General features: G+C 33.4%; 1 protein-coding gene across 2 annotated transcripts in view; it reads right to left on the minus strand.

Annotated features, from left to right (window-relative positions):
- Window positions 1-25,770, minus strand: part of PCDH17 (protocadherin 17) — a 117,441-nt gene that overhangs the window by 60,270 nt on the left and 31,401 nt on the right. The window contains exons 2-4 of one of the 2 annotated variants that reach the window (XM_040267154.1): window positions 18,139-18,197; window positions 17,833-18,005; window positions 12,268-13,242 (exon numbers count right to left, since the gene is read on the minus strand). In XM_040267154.1, the coding sequence (XP_040123088.1) occupies window positions 13,235-13,242; window positions 17,833-18,005; window positions 18,139-18,197 (240 nt within the window). In that variant the 3' untranslated portion in view covers window positions 12,268-13,234. Of the gene's footprint in view, window positions 1-12,267; window positions 13,243-17,832; window positions 18,006-18,138; window positions 18,198-25,770 lie in introns of those variants that run through there. The other variant, XM_040267153.1, reaches the window with a different exon arrangement.

The raw sequence follows: 25,770 nt of genomic DNA on the forward strand, positions 1-25,770 counted from the left end.
AATATTTTAATGGATATTGAACATTAAGAACAGAAGCAGAACTATAAAAGGGTACTTAATAGTTGTCAAGGAACAAACTACATTTAGTCTCCCTTAAATAAATTAGAGGCAAATTATAGATAACACACTAATTACTATCTATCACATCTACTTATCTTTGAAGATGTTAATAAGGATTTATACAGCAACATACTATTGACTCTTTTGAATTTCAGTACATCTTTGAATTAAAACAAGATAGAAATCTATCTTCTTTTAAAGTAATTCATGATACAGATAGGTTCCTCCCCCATATAGAATTACTGACTGTACTGTGTTATTATTAAAGTGAAATTGAGTAGTTTAACATTATTGAATTAATAAAAAGAGAAAAACTGGTTATATCTGAAGGAAATGAGAGCAAATCACTCAAACGCTGATTTAATGGTATTAATAAAAGTATCCAGAGTGTTAAAATTAACAGATGTAATAAATATACTGAAATGAATGTACATATTTATATTCAAAACACAATTCCAAAAGCAAATTAAGAAAAACACGTAACCTTTATTCATAAAAACATATTACTCAAAACGTAAAAGGGCCTCCCTGATGGCTCAGAAGGTAAAGAATCTGTCTGCAATATAGCAGACACAGGAGATACGGGTTTGATCCCTAGGTTGGGAATATCCACTGGAGGAGAAAAATGGCAACTCACTCTAGTATTCTTGCCTGAAAAACTCCCATGGGTCGCAAAGAGTCAGATACAACTAAGCAACTAATGCACATTCATAACCTAAAAATCAGTAAATTGCCCTATGGCTTTTTAATAAGCTTCTCTTTTTATTCTTTTCCACATTCAAAATTTTGTAAATGATGGTTAATAAAATATTGTCATGTGGACACAGAAATAATTAGGTTGTTAATGGCTTTTGAATACTCTTGTGCTAATAAATCTATTTGAAGACACATTATATATTGTTAGTACATTTTGTAATTTCAAGGACAAGTCTCTAGTAACCTGATATAATTTCCAAGCACAATTACAATACATTGGAGAAGTTAATGATATTCTCATGGATATAGGCTAAGTGTAATTTAAAAAAAAAATAAGCTTCTGTCATTTAAATATTGAAGATAAATATAGGTGAACACAAACTCACCTATGTTTTCATACAAATCGTGTGGGTATAAAACAGAAAATAAATTTAGTAATCAAAAGATAGAAAGTCACAGTTATATCCCATAAAAAAAATCTAGTAGGAAGTGTATTTCCTAACCTCTGGAGTTTTATGTAGCCTAGTGTTTAAAAATCTCAATATTTATAGAAGTAAAGAGAGAGCAAAAACATACTACTGGTGTTCTCAGTAAAATGCAAGGAAGAAATCTAGAAAACTTTGGCTTTTAGAGTGTTGTTTCTTTAACCTTTATTATTTTAAATATATGTTCTTGTATGAATTCAAGGGGATCTCACATCATGCCCTGAAGAACTGCACTTGCTCTTCTTTTTAGTAACTATTCAATGTATGAGTACTTTCATGCCTTTTCTTAGTATCATCTACTATCACTTTCGGCAAAGCCTTCATTTCCACTATTATTTTTACCACATCTCTATTACTTTAGGTGGATTTATATAAACTGACACTTTTAAAAATCAGTACATGTATTTCGCCAACAATATCAGGCAGGATATAATCCATGGGGGCTCAAAGAGTGGGATACGACTAACATGTATGCATTCATGCACACATCAGAATTTCACAAATAAATGAACACTAGCTGCTGGGATTAAAATCTAATGATTTTACTGCAAATGTAGCTCTGGGCCCAGTGATATGAAGGAGCACTTCTAAGCCCTATGGAATCTTTACCTGCCCAACCTTGGTCCGGTTGCTGCACTCACTCACAAGATAAGCCTTCATTTTGCTAATTTGTCTCCAGTATTTCATACAAGCAACCTGATTTACTATTTTCCTTAATATGCTAGCTTATCTACTTGCTCTAATTTTTGTATATATCATACAGTCCAATATTAAAGAGACAGTCAAAAGCTAACCCAGATTTATTCACTTTTTCCTCAATAGTGCAGTACATTTTGAATGCCTTCATTAACATATTTCAAATATAGAAACCATATATTTCAAACAGATTGTACTCTTCTCATCATCCATTTCTCTTTTCACCCAATCCTATTGTACTGTGTACTTTTCTTTGAATGGTGCTTTAGCCAGTCAATACTATTAAGTAAACCAATCATATTGTTTAGACTTGGTGGAAGTTTTTAATATTGCAGAATTTGATGATTGTCTCTTACTCCCTACCCAGATGTTAAGGTCTTTATTCTCCAAATATTGTCATTCCAATGACTCCCTTATTTCCACTATCATTTAGACTGGTTAGAATTTTATTATTTCTCATGTGGCCACTGCTATTCTGAAATAATGAAAAGACCCATGAAATTAGAATCAGATCCCTAGTCTAAAATTCTGACTCAGTCACATAAAAGTTCGATGATCTTAGATTGGTCATTTCCTCTATTTGAAATGGAAATAGCAGTGCCTATCTTGAAAGTGAAAGTTGCTCAGTCATGTCCAACTCTTTGCAACTCCACGGACTATACAGTCCACTGGAATTCTCCAGGCCAGAATAATGGAGTGGGTAGCCTTTCCCTTCTCCAGAAGATCTTCCCAACCTAGGGGTTGAACGCAGGTCTCCCACATTGCAGGCAGATTCTTTAATAACTGAGCTATCAGTGACGACCTTAAAAAGCTACCTATAAAACTATTTTGCCTACCTTATAAAGCTATTAAAAACTGTATAGAGTAAATGAGATAATTCAACTAAGTTACTGGAAGTAATTAAATGTTTGTTGGATTTGTTAACTATAAAACTGGCTTCTCTAAAGATTAATTCAATATCATGCTATTTACCCCACCAAGACCCTTTAATGTTTATCCAATGACTTCAGGTTTCCTAAAATCTTATTCTTAATCTGCAGTTTTATCCACAATAACCCATTTTCTAAAAAGTAAACATTGGGACTACATTGGAGAACAAATGCACACAGAATATGCAGATCCCTGAGAGAGGCAAGTTCATGCTAAGAAAGGTTTCTGCACCTGAAGCCTCTCTCTTGAGTGAGAAAAGAAGAAACTGCAGGAAGCATTCCAGGACTGTTGCACAGTGAGTTAGCAGGAGAGTCACAAGATGCGAGGATTCACAGGGTCAGTGTCAGAACCTAACATTTTTCAAGTACTCTGAGGAAGCCATTATAGAGTCTTAATTGGAGTGAAAGCTGAAGTTATATCTCAAACAAAATATGTTTGAACTTATATCTCAAACAAGACAGCCAGGGAAGCAGGTGACCACCCCACCCTGGGAAGGTATGGTGGTGAAAAAAACAGGTAGCCTCTGGTGAATAAAATGCATCAAAGGTAAGTGAACTGAAGAAGTAGAACTGGCTCATGCTAGCAATAGGACTTAATGACACAGCTAGGATGAGGAAGAGAAGGGAAATAAGGAGTCCCTGTGTACCATAGATGGTGGTACCAGTAACTAGGATTAGAAGGGAGCTAGTTGGGGGAGCCTGGGAAAGTAGAAAAACATGTGTTGGGGGTAGAAAAATGAAATGAATAGAATTTGTTCCATTTTTGCTCCATTTTAATTGAACAAAAACTTTGATCAAATATCTAGAGAACTGTGACATTTCTTAAGAATATATATGGACTACAGTGTTTTACAAATTATGGATTGTGAATAAAGTGGAATTAAATTTGTGTCTATAATAGATAACTTGAAGTAGTCTGTCATAGGCTTAAAAGTAAACTAATGCTAGAGCTTGATACAGATAGCACTTTAAAAACAAAACGTATTTTGTTTATTACTCAATAATAGTAAAAGTATCTTTTTATCAAACAATGGAAATGAATGGGGAGGTAGAACACATATCTGGAACTATCTTGTTATATTCTTTGTTTAACAGCAATTACACATTGATAAAAAGTAGCCCTCACAGATGAAGGTGATTTTTCGAAGTATATGCAAAGTATCTTCCAAATAGTATCAAAATGTTAGCATGGCAAGTATTGTGTCTTTTGTCTAATGACTAGGTTAACTGCAGGATCTGTAGTGCTGAAATAAATGTTATTTGGAGTAAAGACAAACTGCATAAAAGGATGAAAAAACAATCATCTCACTATCAGATACCACTGCAGAGTAAGTCATAATGATGATAATAATAAAATGATGGCAATGAGATGACTATATGTGGTACTGAAGAGCCACTCATATCTCTGTATACTTAGACATACATCATCAGATTCAACTCTACTTTCAAAAGTAAGATATCCTATTTTCAATTTAGAAATACTAGTATAACTTCCCTGTGAACTCTCCTTTGCACATTGTTATTGAAGACTATAAGTAAGCAAAAAGGACCAGAATGAAGAGAGCACACACATGACATCAGGGCGACAAGCGCTACACTGCTGAGGGCATCAACCACGGGTAAGCTACTTCAGTCCTTTATGCTCAGGTTTTTCATCTATTACAGATAACAGTCATTTCACCAACTTGCCATGAGGACAAACTTGCATAAAGGTGCTTGGTGCAGTCCTTGACATATAGTAGCTGTTTATTTTCTTTTTAGTGACCTGTAACTATTAGCTGTTCTTTTGTTATCTGATTGGATAAGTCCATACAGTTTGTTATACATTTATAATCTTTTAAGGGTTTCATTAAGATAGATATTTAAGGTAGAGTGTTCAGCTCTGCTATAAATAAATGTGAAAGAGAAAAATCAACTTTGTTCATAATTGACAGACACATATAGATGGTCCTTTGAAGCGAATAATCTGTATTTTGTGTTACATTTATTGCTCAGAATGATTTCAATGAAAACTCTTGGGCTCAGCAATTAAATTACATTACAATACACAAAAATTAGAAAATATTAAACATGCTACTGTCCCTTTGAAATTTGATGGATGATTAGTCTTGGCCTTTGATCTCCTTTGATTTCCAATCCTTCTCTGGTATAATATTAATTGAATCATCTACAACAAAATTCTGATCAAGTAACTCTACTCAAAGTTTTTAATGGCCTATATAATTAGATTCAAAATTCTTAGTACAGCATTTAAGGTGTTCATAATCTGACCCTAGTCCTTTTATTTGGTCCCACTACTCTCCATTATAACTCTATATACCAAACTGCAATAAAAATATCCCTATTTATCTGCCACTCCTGGATCGTGCTATGAAAGAAATTGAAAGGGAAGTCGCTCAGTCATGTCCGACTCTTTGCAACCCATTGGACGGTAGTCCACCAGGCTTCTCCGTCCATGGGATTCTCCTCGCAAGAATACTTGAGTGGACTGCCATTTCCTTCTCCATGGGATCTTCCCAACCCAGGAATCGAACCCAGGTCTCCTGCATTGCAAACAGAAGCTTTACTGTCTGAGCTACCAGGGAAGTCTGGATCATGCTATGACTTGTGGCATTTCTAGCATGATCTTGGATCTTGCTATTATCCCATCTTCAGACATTCAATTCACCTATATCCTGCAATCCTACTCTACTTACAAGACACTATTAGAGGCTCATCTAATTCATGAAGTAATTCTCTATTCATTTCTCCAGCAGAATTAATTTTATTTTTACTTATTACATATATTACAGTTCTTAACAAATGGAACTATACCTAGATGGACAGAGGAATGACAACTTCAAAAACTAAACACCTTGAAGGTAGAGGCATATACATGGGTACTGAAATAAAATGTATGGAATTAATTCATTCATATATTAATGCTAATGACAGTCATTCCTGAAGAGGAGTCACAACTCAAAGAGTGAAAAATAAAGTTATCAGGTATGTTTACTTAAGATTCAATATGTTGTCTATTGTTTTCCAACCGTGTGGAGGAACACATGTCATGAAGGCATTCTGCATGTGTTAAAATTTTCTGAAGTTTTGGTGCCATGCTTATTTTAAATATCTTTAAAAATGTCAGCTTTTAGAGGTAAAAGCTCAGATGGCTATAAAAGGATATTATGTAATAAACACAGTAATTAAAATTAGGAAGGAAATGACTCAGGGCAAAAACAAAACAGAGTTTCATCTCTCAGTATGAATTTTCAAAACCTTAAAAAAAAAATCCAGGGCAGAGGAATCAATCTCCATGAAATATGTATTTTGTTTCAAAAGTATATCCTGTATCAGAGGTAGGAGGGCTTTTGTTATCTGTCTACAAATCCTAAAAGTACTACTCAAAATCTTCTTATGATATGATTAAACATTTAAGTGTCCTTCCTAAAGTAAGTATTTATCACATTAAAATGATTATAGAATATTTTCATCTCCATTTGATCTTAAGACTCCCCCCATTGCAGATTTCTATTATGACTTAATAGGAAACTCGATTAAATAGTTTCTCTTGTTAATAGATATATACGTATATATATATATATATATATATTTATCATCATGTTACTACTGGGATCATCATCAATACTCTTAGTTATCAAGAGTTTAAAGAATGAAAAGCTCCAATATGCAAATTGAGTACAAGCCTACAATTTCTTGCCCATTTTGAAATCAAAAAAACATTTCAGGTCTGGATATTATTTTGCTACTCATTTGGTGGAAAAAACTAACTTGAATTGACATAGGCTTATCTATATTATTCATTTATTCCACTTAGTGTGAATATTTAAGACTTTTGACTGCAAAACTGATAATGTGTTTAATTGCAAGTACTGGCACAGATCGCAGTGGGGCTAAAACATAATATATGGTATACGCAATATATCATCTTCTAAATGGAATTTGAAACAATATAATTCTAGAAAAATCTAGACTGTAGGCTTACACATCAAAACATCTTTCCGGAAATCTCCAAGCAAGCTATAAAACTGAAAAGTACATGAGGAGATAATTTAAATATGGTAATGTCTTCAGGTTGGTATATGTTCTTATTTATTTCAACAATTATAAATATGAAATAATAGCAGTATCTGTTTTTGACAGATGTTCATCTTACAGTAGATTATCTTGGTAATTGTCTGAACTCCTCTAGCTTTTCACAAATCCGAGTGTCATTTATATTATACAAGTGTTTCTGTGAAATAATGAGCTTAATGAAATTTGCTTTCCACTTTATAGAGAAGATCAGAACCAACAATTACTTTACTTTTGCCTCTACATTCCTGTTTATCTTTTCAAATCTTCTATTATCTTTCCCTTACAGAAAAAGAGTTTATCTTCACTTTAAAGCTAGCCTCCCCTTTTATGCTCAAATAATATCTATTTAATTCAATTCTTCAATAATTCCTTCTAGGTGGATTATTTACTTCAGTATATTGATACTCAGTTACCTTGAATAATTAAAGCAATTTCCATCTATAATACCACCTTCTTTAGATATTTCCCCCCCTTTCTTTCTCTTATTCCATTATTATCTTGGAATAAGAAAAACGTCTATCCCCATTTCCTGATGATGCTTCAGTGGTATAGTCTTTAAAACTCTGTTTCCTTTTTGCATTACCCCATCATAACTTCTTTCATGGAAACCAAGATAGACCTGTAATAATCAGATTGAATAGGTGTCCGTGAGCCTCGTTTTTTTGTATGTGTGTTTTTAAATTTCTCTAGCGTCAACACGCTTCTTGTCTCTCTTTGACCACTGTGACACTATCACTGCCTATTTTCCCTTCTTTACAGGCCACTCTTTTCTGTTTCTATTTGCATATTTTCTTCCTTCTATAGGTTTTCCTCTAGATACACTGAACTATTCATTATCCCCTAAATATTACTTCTGAATCCTATGGTTGTTTTATGGATTTGTTCTATTTCTTCTATCTCAGAGTAAAAACTTTGTTCATTCCTTAAACCCTAGCTCAAATTTCATCTTATGTATGGAGAATTCCTGGAATAATGATCAATATTCTATCCCTCCTTTTGAAACTTTCATACTTTTATTTATACCTAATCAATAGCATGTTACTTTCTACATTTTATATTTTCTGACTATAAGTTCTATGAGAATTGGGTTCATGACTCTGAAGAGGGTTCATTTGAGAATCACATTCTCATTCAAATGTAAGGTCCATGTGAACAAGAATATTTATTCTGCTTATTACTCCATCCTCAGCATTTGGAGAAGTGCCTGACACATATCAAAAACCTAACAAACATTTGTCGAATAAATATTCAGCAGAGCATCTAAGACAGTGTCATATACTATATATACTAAGTCACTCCAGTCATGTCCAACTCTGCAACTCCATGGACTGTAATCCCCCAGGCTCTTGGGATTCTCTAAGGGATTCTCCAAGCAAGAATACTGGAGTGGGTGGCCATCCCCTTCTCCAGGGGATCTCCCCATATACTATACATATACACATAATAAATAAGAAATGCATACTAAATATACACAATAAATAAACAAAAAATACTGAGTTACAGTAAAAATTCAAAATATATGATTTCAGGTAAATGTTCCTTTTTTTTTAAGTGATGAGTTCTGGAATCATACATTTATGCCAGTGATGTGAGATCATGTATTCGGAACTGTCCTCAGATTTTGTTTTGAATAAAAACAGACTTGTCTAGATTGGCTTAATGAATTGATTTAATTTGGCTCTCGATTATGATGGTTGGAAATGAAATCTAAAAACTCCTGGCTTCAGTCAAATAATTCATGTAGCTGTCCTCCAGATTTTGCCTTGTCATAGAACATACAGATTATGCCTTGTCTCTTTGCTGATTGAACAATTGTTGAACTTTACTCTTTCCCAACTTCTTACTGTTGTTTTTAGCCAGATTCTAGCATGGATCCTATTGTCTTTTCTCTCAATAATCCCTGTCATCAGTTTACTTTAAGTTTGATACTGTGTCAATGGTTTCTATGTTTATATCACCAACCTCTTCTCTCATTCAGCTCAGTTCAGTCGTTCAGTCATGTCTGACTCTTTGAGACCCCATGGACTGCAGCACACCAGGCTTCCCTGTCTATCACCAGCTCCCGGAGTTTACTCAAACTCATGTCTATAGAGTCGGTGATGCCACCCAGCCATCTCATCCTCTGCCGTCCCCTTCTCCTCCCGCCCCTAATCTTTCCCAGCATCAGGGTCTTTTCCTCTCATTACCAAGTCTCTCTGTTAATCTTCTAATTGGTTTTGACTTTCCAAATGCTTTCCCCATGATACTCTCACCCTGTGTCTACCACTTTACTAAAACCCAGTTACTCAAGTCACAATCCTAAAATTCATTATCACACCAAGTTGTATACTACCTCACTGCTTTCTGAAACTTTTCTCAAAGATCTATCAAACTGAAGTTTTCTCCTTGTTTGTTTTTCTCTCTAGCATTCTTGAATGGTAAATTTCTTTATTAAATTGATTCCTATGTACAAATAAACATTGATCTTTTAGAGAAAAAGCTAACATCTCAAATATTTATGTGTTAATTTACTATATATGGTATATACTACATAAGACTTACTTAAATGCATTAAAATGCACTAAATAATTCAAATGATATTCCATTTACTTGGGCATCAAATTATTTTTTCCTTTAGAAATCCTTATATCAAAATCAATTTCAAGTGAATACTAAGCAATTCATTATAATCATAAAAGTAATGACGTATACTAAAACTTTTGAATCTTCCACTTTGTTCCATTTCTTTCTTTACCACTCTAGGGCTCATACTGTCTTGCCTTGTGTTAGTTGGCCAGCTTTCTAATTGTATTCCTATTTCCCAAGACACTGCCATAACTAGCATACCGTTCCCTCCCAGGGCTGCATTTCAGTGGTCCCATCATTGGGCTTCTACTCACCTCCCCAGGCTCTATTCTGCATTAATAGTCTCACACATCTCTACTCACATGCCTCTAAGCAGCCTGCTAAACTCTGCTTCCTTTCCTGTGTTTCTGAGAGTGCCCGTCATGTTCCCACCCACCCCAACTTCACTCTGCCAAATGAGCTAAACATATGCTAAAGAATCAGCTCTGATGTCTTCTTCTCCAGGAATATTCTTTGATCCTCCAAATCCGGGCAGGGTTTCCATTCTCCTGACTCCATTAATACTCAGGGCAAACATCTCAGTGCACCAATCTCATGATTGTATGTCAAATTCCCTTAATACAGTGTGAACTTCTTGAGGACCCAGACTGTTTTCATATATCTTCTTTGTATCCCTGACACAATCATTTATTAAAATATTGAATGAATTAATGAAAATCTCTTTTGGCACCACCATTCCTTAGCATGCTAAGAAGGTATCAAGGACCCACAGTTAGGAGAGGTATAGGTAATATATCCAGATTGAAAAGAATATTTATTTCAGAATGCCTGGTGACAAAAAATCCAGAAGCATCAATGTATAGCTTAAGGAGTGATACATTTAATTGACCTTTTGGAACTTTAATTCAATATCTTTATTCAATATATATAAGATATATGAATATGTGAAGTATTTATTCAATATCTATGAAAGAATCAAGCTCTGGAGCATGGCAGTTGACTTCTTCAGATTACTAAGGAAAAGAAGTATGATGATGAATCTGAAGTGCCTCTTCAGAGATTTTGAGGTGTCTATTAATGTGACACAGGAGTGACACAGAAGAATGGAAAGGGCTCTAGACAGAAAATTATAAACCTGGAACGAATACTACCTCTTCGGCTAGCTTGACGACCCCATGGAAGTCAATCTGTTTTCTTATCTGCACAATAGAGGAGTTATACTTCAAGGATTCCTACCATGAAGTTTTGTAATATGGCTTTCAAAAGAATAGAGAACCTTCAATATTAGAACATGTTATTAAAGTGAAATAACAGGAAATTACTGGGAGGTTTTAGACCAAATGACATGATTTTCTTGCAGTTCTTAATTAACAAAGGAGCTGATAACCATTTTTAGCATTTATGGGGACACTCCTGCTTTCATAAAAATGCATATGACTCGTATAGAATTTTATTTATAAAAATTAAAAAAATACATTGGGATTATTTATAAATATTATTTTAAAATTTAAAATCCTCTAGTTGATTGAGAATATTTGAGAGTGTGTAATTCTAAGGCTGGGGAGGGTTCCGTTGCCCCTAGTATACGGCAAAACTAGTTTCAAAAGTTTGGGAAATACTCTCCCAACATTTCCTAATTGGGATGTTTCAGCAAAAGTCATTTCTGTGCTTATTAAAAGCAAGAGAATCTCAAAATCACATTGAGTCTATAGTAAATCATGCAACACTTGTTAGAAAGGCTTTACGATGAACAACAAATGTGAGGGTGATAAAATCTCTCTATTTTCATGATACCAGATGCTGAATTCTAGAAGCAGATGTTTGCACATGAGAAAAAGAGATGTCATTGAAACTATTAAAGTTAGGTGAACTATGGGACAGTTGCAAAGCCTGGTAAGCAAAAATAAAGTGAAGCTGCTCACAGTTTGAGAAACATTTTTTCTAGTAAAATTTAAAGCCAGATGAATTTGGAAGGTCCTAAAAGACAGCACAGGGAGGTGGCAAAAATGATATTACAGTGTTCTTGGATAGATGCAGCCTAATAAAAACTCACAGGGCTTGAAAATAATATGAATTCTTGGCAAATAATACAATTTCTTAAACACCATGTATGCAAATCATAAAGCAGAAGTTCCTCTAAAATTTCGTAAATTATTTCTCTCTGGCATTAAATATTTAACAGTTCCTTCCCGTCCCCTATATATGGCTGTAATTTTCCATTCCCTTCCTAAGACAAATTTCCTATTGTTTATAGCAACATTTCTTTTAAAAATTATTTTCAGAGACTGCCAGATGGCTGCTGAGAAGATGGACACAGTCACCATCTTCATGTTCTTACTTCTGTAGAAGTAGATTTGCTGTTGCCTGTTCTGGGTAGGCCTGGGAAAATACACTGCTTGATTTGAAGGTAACCATAATGCAGAAGAGAAAACAGAACAGAAGCTTGAGAATATATAAGTACTATGCTGCTGCTGCTGCTGCTAAGTCGCTTCAGTCGTGTCCGACTCTGTGCGACCCCATAGACGGCAACCCACCAGGCTCCCCCATTCCTGGGATTCTCCAGGCAAGAACACTGGAGTGGGTTGCCATTTCCTTCTCTAATGCATGAAAGTGAAAAGTGAAAGTGAAGTCACTCAGTCATGTCCAACTCTTAGTGACCCCAGGGACTGCAGCTCACCAGGCTCCTCTGTCCATGGGATTTTCCAGGCAAGAGTACTGGAGTGGGGTGCCACTGCCTTATCCAAGTACGATGCTAGCACTTTTCTAATCAGGGTCAGTTCTAGGGGAAATTGTAACATAGGTCACTTTGGTGTCTGGCCTCCCAACCCTCTGTCTCAATAAGCGCCCCCCAGATCCTGAATGCATGGCTCCCCATTCACTCGCATGAACAAGGATCTCAATCTCTACTCTCCTGTTTCATTACTACTGCTTTCTGAAATAGCTCCTTCATGGTAAAGCAGAGGTTGTGGAAACTGTTTCCTTTCCAGACATAATTAGAAATATGGTGCCATTGCAATCATTATGCAGTGAATTAGGGAGGGAGATTAAAAGGAGTGGACCTCAGAGTCTCACCAAAGTCTGAAATCATGTAACAAATACTGCAGTCACTGAAACTAGTATAAACCTGCTATGAAATATGGGGTCCAGAAGCAACATTTAAACACTAACTTAAAGAAAAAAGGAACAGCTACAAAAAAAAAAAAAAAATCCCTTAACTTTAGTTTTGTAGTTTTCTAGAATGTCCTCTGAAAAGACGAAAGGCAACCCTTAAGAATGCAATTAGTTTTAAAACTGAATTCACTGAAGCAAACCTACTTTATTTGGTATTTCATTTATTCTCAACTTTCTACTGATTATATTTTTATTAGATTATAATCAAGGATTCCATTGTGAAATATTTTGAATTCAGAACATAATTTAAGAAGTCAGATTTTTCTGGCAGCAGAGAGAACAGGGGAGACACAGACTTGAACAGAATAAAAGAAATCATAAGGCAATTAAATAAAATGAGAAACAAAAGAAGAATGTGAAAGGAACAACTCCTGAGGCTCAGAAATGTTCTGGAGTCCAGTCACCAGGGAGGGGACCAACAATCTGGCCCCCACAGGGTATTACATCCCATGTGGGTGGTGTTCCATTGCAGTCTTTAGCACAAGCCAGGCCATCAGTACTCAGGATGAACAATGCTACTCCACTAGCATCAGACTTCAATTCAAGGACTTGGTTTCAGTGAACTATAAAGATATCAGAAGACCGATTATCCTTGAAAAATTGAGAACAGTCACTGAGCTATCAATAAGAAGCTCAGAGAAATTGCTGTTCAGCATTTATAAAAACTGCACATTTATTATTTGGGAATCTATAGCGACTACTGAATTTTAGGAAAAGCTTATTACATCTTTTAAAAGAAAAAAAAAAGCAATTATTGCTAACAATCAAAATACTTTACAGGGTTTCTGATGGATAGAAATTCAAGGGCACCGTACTTCCTTGAAGTCAAAGTACAAATGGTATTCTGAGGTATAAGTTGTAAATTACCTTCACAAATTTTTGAAAGAGTTTTTCTTCTTTGTAAAATTGTGACTCTTGTTTACAGAAGTAACATTATGCATTTTTATTAGTTCTTGATATAAATTAGTTTTTCTCATTCCAAATTATAAAATCAGCAGAATAAGATCAAATGTACTTTAGTCAATTTTCTGTGTCATTTTCCAATAAACAATGACTTATTAAATAATATGTGTGTATGTGTGTGTATGTGTGTGTGTGTGTGTGAATGTGCTAGTATGGGCACCATATGAATTTCAAAACATTCAGATTGTTTTACTATTATCTCCCTCCTCTTTCTATCTAACAACTAGCCTACCTATCTACATTCAATATTTGATGGAGAATATATGCGGAAAAATCTAATTGACAGAGAGGCAGACAGAAAACTGAACTCAAATAGTAAGAAACTAAGTACATTCTTTGAGAGATGTTTTTTTTTTTTTTTTAAATCACACTAAGAGAAACTAAAATAACTTCTTTCTATTAGAGGGTTTATTAACATAAAATCCTTAAAGCTATCTTCAGCTATAGTGCATACCATCAATTAGCTACTGAATCCTTTCAAATTTTTTTTTTCTAAAATAATGGGCAACACATACTAGTGCTGTATATCTGGGATGCTTAAACTGATGGTAGCAAAAGTACACAAATAACAGGAATAAAACAAATGGAAAAAATCTAATGGTACAAAAGAGAAAATAAAATAGCAACAGTTGACTTAATGAAATAAAATTTCAAATGTACTAAGCTATTTGCAAAGGGAAATCATTGTTAGCATAGAAAATGTCCATTGAAAATATGAAGATTATTTTTTTAATTGATTTTAATTTCTAAGTTAAAATAGTATTTTAATTTAGAAATAGAACATTAATTTTCTTAATTGAGATAATTTAAACAGGGAAAGAAGCCAACTAAATGCATATAAAAATATGAAATATAACATGATACAACTTTTTAAAAACTATTAAGGCACTACTATAAATATTTTAGAATGAGCAAAAGTGATAAATAGGTTTCTTTTTGTTTCATTTTTGTTTTAAAGGAAATTTATTTCTGTTTTCTAGGAGATTTTTTAAGATATTAAAAATTAGTGTTTAACATATGAAACTTGGACATGAGATAATTATTTGAATACTGCTGTCATCTTCTTTCGTCTGTAAAGGAAATTACTCTTTATAGGTGTGCATTAAATTAATTTAGCATTGGTGCTTGTGATGCTTTTCAAATAAATTAACAGAGTACAATGACCAAGACAATGGCTGATTGCTTCTTCAAACATTTATTTATTTATTTATTTTTCTCAGTAAACCATTCATTATGTGAATAGTATAAAGCATTGGTTAAGAGGACAAACCCTGGAGGGATGCTATTTTATTTCTAATGCTGACTTCACTACTTACATCATGGAACATTGACAAAGTTTCTTAACATCTATAAATGTGAGGGGAACTATATTCATCTATTTATAAATGCAGTGAATACCGAAAAGAATATGTTTCAGCAACTAATAATTCAATGCATATAAGTCATTTTGATATTTTCCCCCAAGGTTCATATACATGAACTCAAGTTTTAACTTAACCTTCAAAGTTTACTTGATATCTAGTCATAGCAATGAATCAGAATGTATATTTGAGCAAATTCGACTATTTGGAGATAAAGTTCTATAGAAAAGATATAAATTTTGGTCATATCTAGATCTAAGATAAAATTCCAACCTGCTCTGCAAGTTAACAAGTTCCCCATAGCTCAGTTTTTTTATATGTAAGATACAAATGCTAGCAATTTTAGAGTTTTCAGGTTAAATAAGCTAATGTTAAAATGAATTTAGCATAGTTTATGGTAAGTAGTAAAAACAATAGATATTAGCCTCTTTTGCGTCTAGATAGGTAGGTAGATAGATGTATACATAAGATACATAGATAGGAAAAAGACAAAACATAAGGGAAGGGAGCCAGGGAGACAAAAAGATGATCTAGGTGATGGACATAAAAAGACAGATTGGAGGTAGATAGAGAGATAGGTAGGGAGACAGATAAGAGATACAGGTAAATGAGAGAGGAGATAGGAGGGAGAGACACAGAGAGAGTCTCCCATCTCTACTACAGTTACATACAGTTTCTTGAAGGCAGGCTCCAAATCAAATTTATTTCTGATGTCCCAAAAGTATCTAATTTTCCTTACTATTGAAAGCATTTAATAGATATTTATTAAATAAATGAATTAATGAGCCATATCCATCAATCATTCAATCAATGAAATACTCTTTTAGTTAATCCTTCAAAAATCATTTTTAAAGTACAAGTCAGTCTCCTATGTAATTCAGAGATTATCTTCCAAGCGTGGCTTTCAGATTCATAATTTTCTCATATTTGTTACTAAGGATACATGAAAACTACTTTTTCTTTTTTTTACAGGAGACATCTCTATTGGCATTCTTACTCATAGACTAGAAGTTACTTTATGTGTAATATTAATTAAAATATACATCAACTATATGTTCTTTTAAGAACAAAAGCCACCCTTCTAAGACATTACTTTTTGATACCAAAATAGGAAAAAATAACAGGTTTTCAGTATAAACTATATTTTCAGACATAAATGTCCTTACCTATAGGTTTTTTTTTTTTTTTTATTTTTCATTCTTATCAATTACATTGCTCATTCAGTGTATGGAAAGGAATTAAGAAGTTCATAGTGAGCAGCAGGCTGGTTTTAATTAACAAATTTTCTCATGAAGATATAACAGTAAGTGTAAACGCTTTACTTACTCTATGCAGCTTTACAAACAGTAGCCAATGAATTACCTGCAAACCACTTTATCTCAGACGTAGATGAGTCTGTTAGGCTATGTATTCACATACCAAAATCCAAACATTCATTACCTAAAATGTGCCTAAAATATTTATATGACATTGTATAGTCAAACCCATAAAGCCCACATATGTCACATCAAATAATCATTCAAATTTGCAAGAACTGCAAATATTAGGTAAGTATTCAAATAACTTTTGCTAAAAGTAACTTTTGAAACAATATTGCCTTGTTATGCAAAAACCTGCTACAATACTTAGAAAAGAAGGCTTTGGAGAGGGTCATTCTTAAAATAAGGCCAGCGTAATTATATTGAGTGCAGAAACTTAAATATATATATTAATTAATTTCTGTATTGAATGTATATATATGTGTGTATGTGCATATTTGAATCAAAATTTCAACATGATTAGAGAAATTAAAAAGCATTCTATCTGCTGACGTATATGTGATAGAAGAGATTACACTAGAGGCAAAAATTTACTTTCTATGAATCATCTATCATTAAATGACTTAGAAGAACAAATAAGTAAATTCAAATAGTTTAAATATAGCTCCTCAAAATTTAAATATCAAATATACTTGCATATCATCAATATTTTGAAAACTAATATTAACTAATATAATATGCATTTGTAACTGAAATTCAATTTATGCAAGAGTTCTTTTTACTTTTTATAATTGGATATAAAAAAGCTTTTTCACAGCATCTAAGACTTACACAAAAGAGTAGCTTAATTCTCTTTGGGTGAATCATTAATAAACATTCTACTGTGTTTAAAACAATAAAAATATTGCTATTAATAAAAAAGACATATCGAGGTAATAAATTGAAGTTAGACTTTTATAAAAGACATATATATTCATGAAGAAGCATTTCTTTTTTACCTCCATCAGAGTAAACAAGTTCATGTTTATGTGATATCCAGGAAGACTTAGATGTAAATCAAAAGAAGGAGCCAGAACTCTGGCTTAGCTGTTATTTGACTCTTGAAAAACGACTTTGGAGCTAAAACCCACACTAAAAATAATACCAACCTTGCTAAGAGCTATACAATTTCAATCAAGTTTTCATTTCACCTAAATATATTAAATTTATTCATTTAATCTTTATATTAATATATTAAAATGTGCATATCTAGTTAACATACACCATATTTTCCTTTACTAAAATGCAAAACAGCAAAGATTAGTAAACATCCATAAAAATAAGTATAATCTAGTGACTTTGGAAAAGTTCTCATTCCAGGAAGATTTCAGGCTAGAATCCATGAACTTCATTTTTCTGTGGTTACTGAAGTATTGAAAAACTGCTTTTTGTGTGAGGCAACCTCGGGATTTCCTGCTTGTTTTGCTGTATTATCAAAGCTCCATTCCAAGGTGATAAACTACAACTAGTATTCTGAGGTTTCATATTGCTTAAGCTTTATACTTGGTAAGCACTGGAAGGCTTCACTCACCTTGTTCAGGTGGTTGGCTTTTAGTTGAAGTCGTTTTCATCTTGAGCGCCTCCCTAACAGACATGTCACAGCAGGAGCCTTTGTTAGTGTCTTGGTCACTGTCAGCCTGATCACTGTCCCCGTGCCCACTGTCTCTCAGGCTGGCTCTTTCTGGGTCCTTAAACGTGGAGCTACTGAAATACACATAAAGAAAAAGAAGAGAAAGTATTGTCTCTACGAGTTTGAACCTGAAGTGTAGACTCTTGCAAAGCAATTTTGACACGAATGCAAATGGGGAAGCCGAGAAAGTTATTTAATAGGCCTTACCTTTGAACAAACTGCTGCCTGCTGCCCATGTAATTGGGCTCTGCGGGAAAATTGTCTGTCTGCGAAAAAGAAGGAAAAAAAATACGTATAGTTGTACACTGGACAAATCTCCTGCAGAGCAACAAGATTTCCTAGTGGAAAAATGATTAATAATTCAAAAATTCCCTTAATCTTCAGATTTGTACATTTTAATTAAATTGGAAATTGCTGACATGTAATTATGTACTCAGAACAATTAAATGATTCCAGTCCACAAATTACCTGTTAAAGTAAACAATGAGCCTGTCATAACTGGCATTCTCTGTTAGTACCAGGATGGATAACACTCTCTGTATTGTTTCATTACTTAGATATTAAGATTGAACATTTGTGGGAGGAGTGGAAAAATGACCTAATTTCTCTATATTAAAAACATGAATTATTTAATAACACTCATTTTGAAACAAATTTGCATCATCTGCTGGGGTTCTTTGCCCTCCTTGATGTAACATCATTTAAAGTCATCCCCGCCTTAAATAAGAGATATAGGGCCTTTCCTTCAAATTGTACCAGTGACAAACACAAGCATAGCACCTATGACTGGACTCATCTCTGTAATTCATTCTTCGCTGCATCCGTACACTGGAAATTGTACTCAATACAAGGGAGAGGGGTGTTAGCTCTTGATTACTAAAACAAAGTGAAATCAAAATGAGAATTAAAATGTTACTTAAAACATGGAGAATTAAAGACACTGAGAAATGAGACTTGTTTTGTGGTTGTTTTTACTGCTTCCAAACTGACATGGAGGTCTGCCAAATAGAACTGAATTCTCCTTGTACCATGGAACAGAGTCTTTTGGGAGAAAGAGAGTAGATCTTTCATAGATCTCCCTATACTGTACATTCATACACATTACTTCTTCTTGCAGCTGACTCAGTGACAAAGGTTCCCCTGTTTCCTGCCTCACTTCATATCACACCATTGTGCTCTGAAGCAGCTATGGGTTCCTACAAGATCATCAAGCATACAAGTATCCGTGTCACAGAAGCGCATAATTCATGAAGCAGAGGACCCAAGGTAAGGCTTAATGTAGAGCAATGTGTTTTCCTTATAAATAAGGCTAATTTAAACTAATAAGACTCTTTTCTTGTCCCGTGTTAATAATTTATTTGGCCTTTTAAACTATTACTGGAAAAAAATGTTGAGAGTAATAGCTTAGAGTACTCTCTAAGGTTCACTGTCTGCTGGAAGTTGGGGGACAGGAAAAACTTCCACAAATTTCTTAATCTGTTTCTTGTTGTGATTCTCATGACCTTTGTCAAGATAAATGCAAAGATGACAGTAAACAAGGTAGATTAATTTCTCACTCCTAATCTATTTTAACTAGTAGTGGTAGCAGATATATTTTATTAGTATGTTTTACAAATTTCCAGATTCTGTGAAGCACCTTAATTGCTTCCATAACTAGCTATCCATCTTTAAAAGATAAATATCTTCCATTAAAGTAGTAATGGAAACCAACACCAAGAGCAAAAACGTTTGCAAAAGAGTTTTGCCAATTTTAAAAACTAAAATTACTTAGAAACTCCACATATAAACTTAAAATCATTTTTTTGAATTGGCTGAAAATGAATCAGCCCATTATTGCTGTCAGCTGAAAGCTAAGCCTGAGTATTTAGATCAGAAACAGAATCCAGGGTATTAGGGAGAGTGTGTGCCCAGTTTTGTCTGACTCTGTGTGACCCTATGGACCATAGCCAGTCAGGCTATTCTGTCCATGGGATTCCAGGCAAGAATATTGGAGTGGGTTGCCATTTCCTTCTTCAGGGGATCTTCCTGATCGAGTGATCAAACCCACATCTCCTGGGTTTCCTGTGTCTCCTACATGACAGGCAGATTCTTTACTACTGATCCACTGGGGAAGCCCATTACAGAAAGAGTAAAGTGTAAAGTGAAAAGTGGAAACCCCTAATATTTGCTATATCAGGGCTATTACAGCTAATCTTGTAATGTTAATGGCTTTGGTTATATGGAACTTCATACAATATGGATCCCTATTCAGTTAGACACAGGGAGATAGACTAGGAAAACTTTTCTTCCCCTGATATAATAGAGACAGTAACTAAAAACGTTTGCATAATATCAAAGTTCTAAGCAATTCTAATAAGAGACTTAAACTAAGAAATAAAATACATTTACCAATTAAGTGAAGGGTTATTTTAAATTATGTGCTAGTGTGTGTGCAGATGTGTCTTTGTATGTTTGTATGTATGTCTCAGAGTGTTTGTGACCACTGGGCAATGGTAATACTACCAAATATTGTTTTGATGAAAATAAAAACAAACAAGAGACAGTTAGAAAAGAAAGAATTTTGGAAAGGAAAGAAGAGAGAAAAATAAAGGCAAGGAGAAAGGCAAGAAGAAAATAGAGAGAGGAGGAAGAGTAAAATAGAAAGATACATACAGGAGGAGAAATGAGGGTAGTTTTAAAAAAAGGCAAAAAAAAGGTTGGCTTATTATTATTATTATTATGGAATTTCACAAAGTACAATGTTAGAAGTCTGAAACTTAATAGTAGCAGAGTATCAGAAGTTTACTAATAATGTCTGTCTGCAATTTTCCATTAAAATAGGTAGGAATGTGAGAGATAGAGTATGTTTATAATTACCATAATGAAATAGCCATTTAGCCTTTAACAAACTTATGACTAATGCACTATAAAAACCACACTGATTTTAATATAGAAATAACATTTTCATTATCCAGTCTCCAAGGGTATCTGAAAACTCATTAAAATTAATCCCAATATAAAATAACAGTATTTACAGAGTAAAACAAACAAACAAAAAAGACAAAAAGCCATATATATCAAGGGCTAAATTTAGAAATAGAAGGGCTTTTAGCTATTTTCCAACAGTGTATTCTAAAAGTTGAGTTCCACATTGTACATTTAAAATTCTTAAATTTTAAGTCTAGAAAGAAAGTAAAATTTGAAGTCAAAGATGTACATTTTTAGGTCTCAGCAGAGTAATTAAATTATGAGTATATTTAACTCTTGAAAACTTCATTCTTTTCCATAAAAATGAATCATTAGAATGTTTTCCCTTCAAATGCAACTTGAACACAGCAAGTTTTACCATTTATTTTTAAAGCATATAATTTGCTTATTATTAAAAAATGGATCCATGGAATTGATGAGTAGTAACAGAAAAGTTCTAAAGTAAACATTTTGAATTAAACTGTAGGATATGATGATCATTTTAAACTATTTCACTCAGAAATAAAATGGCAAATGTTTGGTACTTTTTTAAAAAAATGATCATTTGCTCAGAATGATTACTTAAAACAAATCTAAACAAATTTTTTAAACTGCTTGACCCTCCTAATTTGATTTTTTTGGTTTTTTGTATTGATTTTTGATGAAGATAAAAATTTAGATATTCTTTACATTCTTTTTTATAGAAAACATAAACAAATAAAAAATAATCAAGTAAACAAAGCAGATAAAGTCTGTATGATACAAATGGTTTCTTTGATATTTGTGTTTATGCATTCTCTTCTAGTGCTCAGGAAATTGTAGTAAATTATAAATGATACTTGAAATCATAATTTTTATTAGCAGTAAGTGGTGATTAACTATTCCTAAGATATACTATTTTCTACTACTTGCTCATCAGTTAGAACTCTAAAAATAAATCTATAATATACCAATCTTAAAAATAAGTATCTCTAAAAAAAAAAAAAAAAAGAAAGCACGTACTAAAGCTGAACCATGTTGCCTGAAATTGGGAAAACATTTCATTTGTGGAAGTAGATTAATTTGATATGACCACTTATATGCACATAAAAAAGTTGAGCTGAAAATAGCAAAAGGAGTCAAAATAGATTTTTTTAACTATTAGAAGCATACAAATAGAAATTCTAAAAAATGTCCAACATTTGACACAACTTAACATCTATTAATGATAAAAATTCTCAGCAAACAGGAATAGAAAGAAACTTCTTCAGTTGTATAAACAGCATCTATCAAAAAAGGGTATAACTAACATGACTATGAGAAACCTAAACAGCATATTAAAGAGCAGAAATACCACTTTGCTGACAAAGGTCCGTCTAGTCAAAGCTATGGTTTTTCCAGTAGTCACGTAAGGATGTGAGAACTGAACCACAAAGGTTGAGCACTGAAAAATTGATGTTTTTGAATTGAGGTGCTAGAGAAGACTTCTGAGAGTACCTTGGACTGCAAGGAAATCAAACCAGTCAATCGTAAAAGAAATCAACCCTGAATATTCACTGAAGGACTGATGCTGAAGCTGAAGCTCCAATACTTTGGCCACCTCATATGAAGAACTGACTCATTGGGAAAGACCCTGATGACAGGAAACAGACAACAGGAGAAGGGGGAAGCAGAAGATGAATGGTTAGATACCAGCATGGACACAATAGACATGAATTTTAGATGGTGGAGGATAGGGGATATGCTGCAGTTCACAGGTCTGCGATGAATTGAACATGACTTAGCGACTTGAACATAACAAACACCAAACTTGAAAGACTGAAATCATTCACCACTTCTATTCACCACTGCACGAAAGCCATAGTATGGTCAATAAGGCAAGAAAAATAAAAGAAGGACACACAAACTGGAAAAGGAGGAAAAATTTTTCTCACAGTGTTGTTGTATACTCAGGTAATAGTATTGCTCAAGCAGAAAATAAGAATCAAGACAAATGAAAACAAACAAAACTTCTCAAAACCAACAAATTAAGCAATAATAAATTAACCAACAATAACAAATTAACCAACAATAAATTAAGCAATGTTGCCATATTCAAAGTCACCACACAAAAATCAATCATATTTCTATATTATAGCAATGAACTATTTGGAAACTTCCCTGGTAGCTCAGACGGTAAAGCGTCTGTCTACAATGCGGAAGACCCGGGTTCGAGCCCTGGGTTGGGAAGATCCCCTGGAGAAGGAAATGGCAATCCACTCCAGTACTATTGCCTGGAGAATCCCATGGACAGAGGATCCTGGTAGACTACAGTCTATGGGGTCGCAAAGAGTCGGACATGACTGAGCGACTTCAGTCAGTCAGTCACTCAGTCAGTCATTTGGAAACTTAAATATCTGAAGCAACAGATTTATAATATTTTCCTGAGAATCAAATACTTAAACAAATAGATAATTTGCAAAAATAAAAATAAAAACAAGTACAGAATCTGTATGTGGCACATTACAAAAAGTGATGGAATAAGTTAAAGAAGGCCTAAATAAATGGAAAGATATATCATGTTTATGGATTAAAAACTCAACATAGTCAAAACATCAAAGTTCCTCAAATAATCTATACATGTAATATAATTCCATTCATATTCTTTGCACGACTTTCTGTAGCTATAGACAAGAGGATTCTAGAATTTAAAACAAAAAGAACTATAATATTCAAATATTTTTGAAAAAAAAAAGATTAAATTTGAAGGAATCAGATTACCCTATTTTAAGAGATACTATGAAGCTACACTAATGAAGACAGTATAGTATTGTCAATGGAAAAGACACATAGATCAATGTGACAAAGGAGACTATTCAGAAGTAACCAACAGAGAGATTCAACTGATTTTCTACCAGGTTGCAAAAGGCAATTCAATAGAAATAAACAACTTATTAAAACAAAACAAAAAAAACTTTAAAAACTTTAAATTGATCACAGATCTAAATGAAAATATAAAACTTAAGAAAACGCTGCAGAAAATCTATGTGACCTGGTGTTAGGCAGAATTCTTTGACATAATAACAAAAATATGATCCATAGGGGAAAGAAAAGACCAAAATTAACCCAATAACTTGGTATTTACCTTAAATAAATGAAAACTATGATCACACAGATATCTGTACATTTTTCAAGAGCTCTCTTTGCCAAAACTGGAATCAGCCCAAATAACTTTCAACAGGTGAACAGACTGTGCTATATATATAGAATGAAAACTATAAACAACAACAACAAAAATGAACAATTGATCCAACAACTTGGATGAATCGCAAAAACATTATGCTGAGTGAAGGAAGCCAATCTCAAAAGAATTGTACACTGTATGATTCTATTTGTAAGACTTTGCAAAAAAGCAAAACCTGTTATGACAAAGAATAGATCAGTGGATGCAGTGGATGCCAGGGTTAAGATTGACTATAGAGATAGAGCATAAGGAACTCTCTAGTATGCTGACTGTGGTGTTAGTTTCATGAAGTTATACATGAAAACACACACACACACATTCAAAAGAGGTTCATTTTACTGGATGCTAATAACAGGTAATTCTAAGTATAAAGGTATACGGTGATCATCTGCATCTCATACACACTGAAGATACTTCTGTCTCACAGAGAATTATAAAACTAAAATTGTTTTCATTAAATAGTCTCAATAAAGAATATTTCTGAACTTTGTCTTTAAAATCTATACAGTTAACTTTCAAAACCCTGTGTAGAAATCCCATGTTTATTTGGACAGGCTACAAAGGGATTTGAGATATAAAACTCTATATAGCCACATTAACAAACCCAAGCAACACTCTATAAGACAGTCATCTTAAATATGAATTATTTAGCTTAATTTTCATTTTTTTTCAAAGATCATTTTCTTGGGTGTAGTTCTTGTTTACCCAGCCATAAAATATATACTTTAAATAAATAAAGATTTCAGACTGCATTTATGGCAAAGAAGCTTTTCCTTTCAATGCATGAAAAAACATAGCTATATCATGAAGAAATAGGAACCAGCCTTAGAAATGGTGAGTCTTTTAATTTAGAAAATACCTCATGAAAATGACTCTATATTTGTAAATAAGTGAATCTTTGTAAAAACTAAAGACACTGAATATGAAATTATTAGCATCTACGATGCCCCAAAGTGTATGAAAAATTGTCAAAATAATTTTACAACTTTGATGGTATCAAAGGATAAAACAATCTAAAATGTGTGGTTTTATATTTTATATGAGATAATATGTGAAAATTCTTAGTTGTATAATAGCTTTCCTGTTATAACTTTTTAACTTTTTATTTTTTGACTGTACTTCACAGCTTGCAGGATCTTAGTTCCCCAACCAGGAACTGAACCCAGGTTCCCTGCAGTGGAAGCGCAGAATCCTAACCACTGGACCACTAGGGAATTCCCACTTTAAAAATTTTTTAATCCTATAAGCCACACTGTAATAATCTCGAAATGATGATAAACTGGATGAAAGTCTGGTAAATTGTAAAACACTACCGAATTTCTAGAAAATGGGAAAACTGTGGAATGAGAAAAATAAAATCCTCATCATTTTGAGTCTCATTTCAAAAGAATTTTAAGAAAAAATCAGAGTACTATTCTCCAATTGTATCCCTACAAAAGGAGGAGAGGAAAACATTGTGAGCATTAGGAAAGCAGACTCTAGAGTTATTTTTCACCATCATAGATACTATTTAAGTAAATGATGCTAGAACTCAATCAATGATTAGTGCAATAACTATATGATAAATATATACACAATACCTTGGTGCTAATTTACTAGCAATGTCTTACATTTCCCATTATAGAGTCATGAGGCAATCAGGAAACTTCCTATGGAGAGATCAATTTTGACAAACCAAACAGCTCTGGCAT

This window comes from Oryx dammah, unplaced genomic scaffold, assembly GCF_014754425.2.
Source record: "Oryx dammah isolate SB20612 unplaced genomic scaffold, SCBI_Odam_1.1 HiC_scaffold_24, whole genome shotgun sequence".
NCBI classification, from domain to species: Eukaryota; Metazoa; Chordata; class Mammalia; order Artiodactyla; family Bovidae; genus Oryx; species Oryx dammah.